Here is a 6,573-nt window from a genome sequence, read left to right as displayed (position 1 = left end):
GCAAAAGTCTGCCCCTGCTCTTTTTGCATTACCCCTGAAGGCAATGCGTAAGTGATATTGCTGCACAACCCCCTCAGGAGTCACAAGGTGTTTGCCCAGAGAGTCTGCAGAAATCTCTGTGCGATCAATAGAGGCACTGCAGAAGCAGGGCTCGGCAGATTGTTCCACTTGCATTTAAACAGACACTAGCTGAAAAATGTTATGACTATTTTGAACAAATATCCTTGATTCAGGTTGTTAAAAGGAAAAATGGAAAGAAAAGAAACATCATAAAAAAAAGCACTGTTACAGCTGATTTAAGTTCTATGCTATAAAGCAGTGTTTTTCAAACGTGCCAACTTTAAGACCGGTGGACTTGAACTCCCAGAATTCCTCAGCCTGCATGGAATTTTGGGAGTTGAAGTCCATGCATCTTAAAGTTGCCAAGTTTGAAAAACACTGCTCTATACCCTTGAGATTTTATTTTTTGGTGTGTGTGTGTGTGTGTGTTTTGTTCTTTTTGTAAAAATCACATTATATGATATATGATATAATTATTATTAATATTATTATTATTAAAACATTTCTTTTTTTAAAGAAAAAGCCCAATATCTAGAAACAAGAGGTAGAACTACTCAAAACTATATTTCCTGCTGCAGGAAAAAAGGTCATTTTCTTTACACTAAGTTTTAAAAAAATGTTTAAAAATTGACAACGCCCCCCCAAGTGTTATAGATTAGGCCCCCATAATTTAAAACAGATAACACTTTGTCAACACAGCTGACAGCTTAAGAATCCATTTCAGTGTTACAGAACAAAAGTTGCATAGGAAAGGGTTAATTTTACACAGATGTCATAGTAATGGCAAAAAGAAAAGAAAAAGATCCATCTGCATGGGTTTGCACCTTTTCTAGTGCTTTGCACAAAAGTACAGAAGCAGAGGTGATGTTAAGAGCATGTTAAGATAGCAGCATTTTGCAGGGATCAAGAATTATCGGGAATTTGCCTGGAAGTCAGTTTTGTTCTGCTAGAAAGAGAGACTAAAAAATAACAACAACAACAACAACAAATGCCCCAAAGGAGCAGGGGGGGGGGTTGTGGAAACACCGATTCACATCTAAAAAAAATAACAGTTCTGCTGACAGTTCACCAAGCTGCGAGAATATATCCTTAATACTTGCACCTGCTTCTGAAAAGCAACAGAGGAGGTGCACATATTGAGAAGGCAAAAAAGAGGATCTTGGTCAGAATGAAGGGGGGGGGGGAAATGGTCTGTGCTGAAAAATACACAAATGGGATGGAGCAGGGAAGAGAGGAAATGGAACAAAATATAAAGGAAGAGGGATACGTCTTATTTTTTACCTAGATGGAAAACAGCAACTGAACATTTGACTAGAGAAGAAGAAAAAAGGAAAAGCCAGTTCAGCAAAGGATTAATAAGCAAGTTTCAAAGTGGGTTCTGTTCCCTTGCTACTCCAAATATAGGCATGGTCTTCAGGATCCAGCTCGGTTCTAATCTGAGGCACAACTTCTGTTGGAGTTTGTGGAGGCCTAGAAAGAAGGATAACAAAACCATAATCAGAGATTGCACACCCCAAGGAAATGTAGCATCTAGATCACAACTGGATGAATGACTAGGCTCAGGATGTTCTAAGGTCGTGGTTGCATACTTCACGGTATGCAAATTGCTTCCATGCTAAGTAGCAAAGAGAGACCACTCTTTGCTTAATCTTGCATATAGAGTGGGCATTTGAAATAGGAGCATGTTTCAGTATTTTATGACAGACTTATGGGATAATCATTCAAGCACTATCTCTGTTAACTAAAATAAAACTCAACCAAGAAACCCAACTGAAAGCCAGTTTGGTGCAGTGGTTAAGGTGCCAGATTAGAAACCGGGAGACCGTGAGTTCTAGTCCTGCCTTGGGCATGAAGCCAACTGGATGAGCATGGACAAGTCCTGCTTTCTCAGCCCCAGGAAGAAGGCAAGGGCAAGCCACTTCTGAACAATGTTGCCAAGAAAACTGCAGGGACCAGTCCAAGCAGTCACCAGGAGTCAACACTGACTTGAAAAATAAAGCTGTAAGCTACTGAGAAAAAAACTGCGAGTCCATATAAATGCAGAAAGGAGTTAGAATTTTTATGAAGTTTGCTCATCCTGATCACAAAAAGAGAGCAAAACTATGTAAAACTGGACAAATGCAATAAACCTCATGAGAATTTCAAGCCAGTTAGAAATTCTGTGAAGTTTACTTCTAATTTATTGAAGGGTGAAAGCAGTTTGAAACAGGTATCCTGGTGTTCTAATTGGATGGAACTACAAATCTAGAAATCCCTGGTTTAAAGCCTGCATCTTTATGAACTTGCATGAAACATAGCAATCTGGGCATCATAATAGGAATCTATCTTAGAGGATTCCATGGGATAAAACAGGATATTGTATTCATTGAAACATTTAAAAGCATAGCAAAAAGGCAAAATATTTTTATCTCATGGGATTTGTGGGCTGTGTTAGAATGCAAGAGAGATAACTAGAGCTGGGGACAAAGTAGTGGGTCTAAATGTACTTTAAGTGCTTGGCATAGCACAGAAATTGTCACTGGCATGAAATAATTCCAGGAACTATAACATGGATTATCCTTCACCAAGACTGCAAACACAAATAGAGGAATGAAAACAGAGGATTTGACTTGGATGGAAACAATCTGCATTTACATCCCTGTAATCGGTCCTGGAAAATGACTACATGACTTTGGCCTAGTTGCTATTTTCTAACCTATTATTGTTTTTTTTAAATAATAATAATAATAATAATAATAATTATTATTATTATTATTATTCTCCATGAGAAGCCACTGTGTGCAAATCATTAGAAGTCTGATCTCCTGTACTGGTGTTCCAACTCATGAAAAAGTCATGCTGCATTATATACTGTAATTTGTATATTTTGTTTTTAACTTTGTTGCACACTGCCCAGAGTCACTTGATTGTGAGATGGGCAACTATATAAATATAATGAAAATATAAATACAGATACAGATATAAATATATGACTATATATATATATATATATATATATATATATAGTCTTAATTTTGGAAATACACAAGAGACTTACCTTGGCATAATATAGGAATGGAGGTGAGGAATTTTATCAGCATGATGTATGGCGTTCAAGGAATGTTGATTTTTCTCCTGTGTTATTGCAAAGACAAACACTTTACCTTAGAAAGTCCAACCCTCCTTTTCTATATGAAGAAACTCAATGTGACCGAAATAAAACCTTTTGTTACTTTTCTGGCCTGGTTATTAATTCCTAATATTCTTTAAACAAAAGCTAATAACATTAGCTTTTGTTTAAAGAATATTAGGCATTAATATTCCTAATATTAATTCCTAATAATTAAATCAAAGCTCTGCCTGCTTTTTATGTGCATTATGGCTGCCATCAGGAAGGGAGGGAGGGAGGGGATAAATGGGGGGCTGAAACAGTCTCCTAAGGGGCCAGAGAGACAGGCAGTAACCAACAGTATCAATTTGCCATTATCAAGCCATTTTCTAAATGGTCAGTGGTCCTCCTTGCAAACGGAATGTTTTCTATATGCTGCACATGAGATTAGACAGCAGGAAAGAAAATTCCAGGAAAGAAGAAAACATGAAGATGCACATATCCCCATATGGAAAAATATATAAAAACACGGTTAGACATAGGCTGGTTGATTTGAAAGCTTAAAAAAGAATTACAGAGAGAGACAGCACTCGTAACTGCTTGATTAGCAGCTGCCTCAAAGCAACTGAGGGCAGAATCACAAGGAGGGAAGGAAAAGAGGTCAAACTCCACAATATATCTAGATGCTTCAAAGCAAAGACATTCTTTGAAAGCCAGCAAAATTTCCACAGTTGGGTGCAGGAAAAAAGGAAAAGGAAGAAAGCAACCTCTACAGAACAAGGTTTTTTAAAATCAATTAATGGTGTTAGTATAGACAGACATATAAGGACGCATACCAATCTAGGCCTGCTCAGTTTTTGGAAGTGCAATTAAGACTGATGAAGGACGCAAGACATTTGTCCTACTCACTGTCAGAAGGTTTCCCATCACTCAGGAAGGGTTCCTGTTCCATGATGTCCATCGGAATTTTAATACTGGGGACATTTTCTGAGAAGGGACAGTCAGACTGTGGAAGAAACAGGCACAGCATTTCTTAGATTTTTTTATTATTATTATTTTGCTCATGCTCACTTCTGTCTTACTATCCCCACAGATTATCTATGGAGGAGCAGCATTCTGGCCCTGGGGAGATGGTTTTAACTGCAGTCCTTCTTAACAGTAAGGCCCTGTCCAGGCAGGCAAAGGAATAACCACAAAACGTAGTCCATGTGGACTACTTCCATTTGTGGCTGCTCAATTTGCCTTGGCTAAAATTGCAGAAACCCTAGCACCCAGTGTGGATATTTAGGCATTTTATCTAACACATTTGCTTCCAAGGACCTCAAGGAAATGAGGAGGAGGCCATGACTAGCTGCTAAGTCTAGACAGAAGCAAAAGAACGGTTGCAGAGATCCACTTCAATTAGTATATCTTTGTGGTTTCTCAGAATCTTAACTTTGCTTCAGTGATGGAAACCCATTCTCAGATGTATCCAGCCACTTTTGAACAATATATAGAAGCCCAATTGGGAAGTCAACCAACCAGAAGATCAATTTACAAGAACTGAAGGCTCTGTCCTGTGTCAAGGCTTCTGACAGGGTGCTAAACAGCCTGGCCCAAACTGCTGTTTTGTAGAAAATCACAACAGTTTTGACCTTTATTGGAATCAAAGTTGATGCGGATCTGACTTCTTTAAATAAATTCAGTGCCTACTGTTTTTATAAACAATCAATTAAGTAACTGACAATTCTTCCTGTCAGCCTCAGATCTTGCTTATAGCACAATTAATCATAGTTATGTAATAGCACTGATGCAGCAGTAAGTCTCATCACCATTTAAATGAAAAAAAAAAACTTCCTTGCTGGCTGTGTGCCTAGTGGACTCAGGATTATTTAATGTGGAAAAGTCACGGGGCTATCTCACGTGTGAGATAGTTGATGACATCCAAACTTTCTGGCCTAGCCAATACTTTGCATCTCCCTAGCCATCTCATACGTTATAAAATTGTTTTTACATTTCCTTACAATTTTACTCTATTAGCTTCCTGAAATTCCAGGGAAGTGGTCCACTTTAATATGAAATAGCAGCATAGAAACAATGGTATTTTTCTTGCCAGATTTTGACCACAGCTTGTAGTTGCCAGCCTCCTATGACATTCAGTGGGAACCCCCTTGCTTTATCCCAGAAATGGAGAAGGAGACATACTTCAGCCCATCTCAAGACACAAACATGATAGGTTTCTTTAGAAAACCATCAACACATTCCAAAGCACAAGGGACAGTGTAGCATCTTAGCATCTGCAAAATTCGAAACTGGACAATTAGGGTTCAGTAAAACCCATGCTATAGAAAGATAGTTTCCTCATGGTCATGTTTGTCCAGATCACCCAAAGTACCTGAAATGAAGAAGACCTGGTCAAATGTTTTGTGTTCATTCCTCCCAAATAAGTAAACAAAATAAAAATCAAAGAAAGGTCACAAAGAATGTTCTCAGTGAAAGTGAGAATGGTGGCTTAGGTATATTTGTTATCCTAAAAAGCCGAAGAAAAAGAAAATCAAGGATGGGGAGAGAGAAAATTTTGCTGCAGATATCTCAGGACCTTATCTAGAAATGTTTCCTGGTAGAAGCAGAGGAATACATTGCATGGATGTCCTCAGGGAAGGAGCAATGAAGGCTCAAGTGATTTGCATGGATCATACGATCACAAATTACATCATTTGCATGACGACATTGTGAGATTCATGGCATCACTGTGACTTGTACCAGACCGCTTTGGTTGATTTCCTTCGGATGTGGAAACCTGAGATCACTTTCCTGTATGTGTACCCAGAAAGGAAAATCCCATGGGTTAGGGTGTTGTCTCTATGCCTAACCAAAAGCTATACAATTTAACTTCCCTTTCAAAGTTTTGTGGGCACATTGCCACAATGTCAGAGAAATGCAGATGTTACCACGCATTTGTACATTAATGGGGAAGTGATGTTCATTGACTGTCCTGGGATGTTCCCAGGAAGTGAAGGCAGAAATGCTCCTATCAGAATCCTGCACTTGAGAAATCCAAAAGCCACCTCAAGAAAAATTCTGAGATCTGATTAAAAATTGCAGCAGCTTCTCTTATTTAGCATAACTTATTCTCATTTTCTTGCCTCAGGCAAGAGTTAAGGACCACACAGGACAGTAAAACCTACCTTCTCCACTTCTGAAATTTCAGCAGGTCTGGCTGACCTCCATATCCTGCTCAGTCTCTCTTGCAGAAATGCAAAATACGTACCGCCCTCAGTCCTTCAAAAGCCTATCTCATTACACATTATATCTCATGGGTCAATAAAAACCAAACAAATAGAACTTTGTGGGGTGGGATGATTTGATGTGAGGACATACACAGTCCTGGTCCTCCTCTGCTCTTACAAATCAGCCAAGGTAAAGATGATTTATTTTAAAAGAGC

At 38.6% G+C, this 6,573-nt stretch overlaps 1 protein-coding gene across 3 annotated transcripts in view; it reads right to left on the bottom strand.

The window, feature by feature from the left end:
* Positions 1–1,082: 1,082 nt before the first annotated feature.
* The window catches only part of SLC4A4 (solute carrier family 4 member 4), a 170,849-nt gene continuing 165,358 nt past the window's right edge, over positions 1,083–6,573 (bottom strand). For 2 of the 3 annotated variants that reach the window (XM_063309920.1, XM_063309921.1), the window contains exons 24-26: positions 4,058–4,154; positions 3,098–3,174; positions 1,083–1,530 (exon numbers count right to left, since the gene is read on the bottom strand). In XM_063309920.1, the coding sequence (XP_063165990.1) occupies positions 3,134–3,174; positions 4,058–4,154 (138 nt within the window). In that variant the 3' untranslated portion in view covers positions 1,083–1,530; positions 3,098–3,133. The remainder of the gene's footprint in view (positions 1,531–3,097; positions 3,175–4,057; positions 4,155–6,573) is intronic. The other variant, XM_063309922.1, reaches the window with a different exon arrangement.

This window comes from Candoia aspera, chromosome 8 (genome assembly GCF_035149785.1).
Source record: "Candoia aspera isolate rCanAsp1 chromosome 8, rCanAsp1.hap2, whole genome shotgun sequence".
In the NCBI taxonomy this organism is placed as follows: Eukaryota; Metazoa; Chordata; class Lepidosauria; order Squamata; family Boidae; genus Candoia; species Candoia aspera.
Note: the sequence above shows the minus strand (reverse complement) of the source record. Positions and strands in the feature narration are given on the sequence as shown.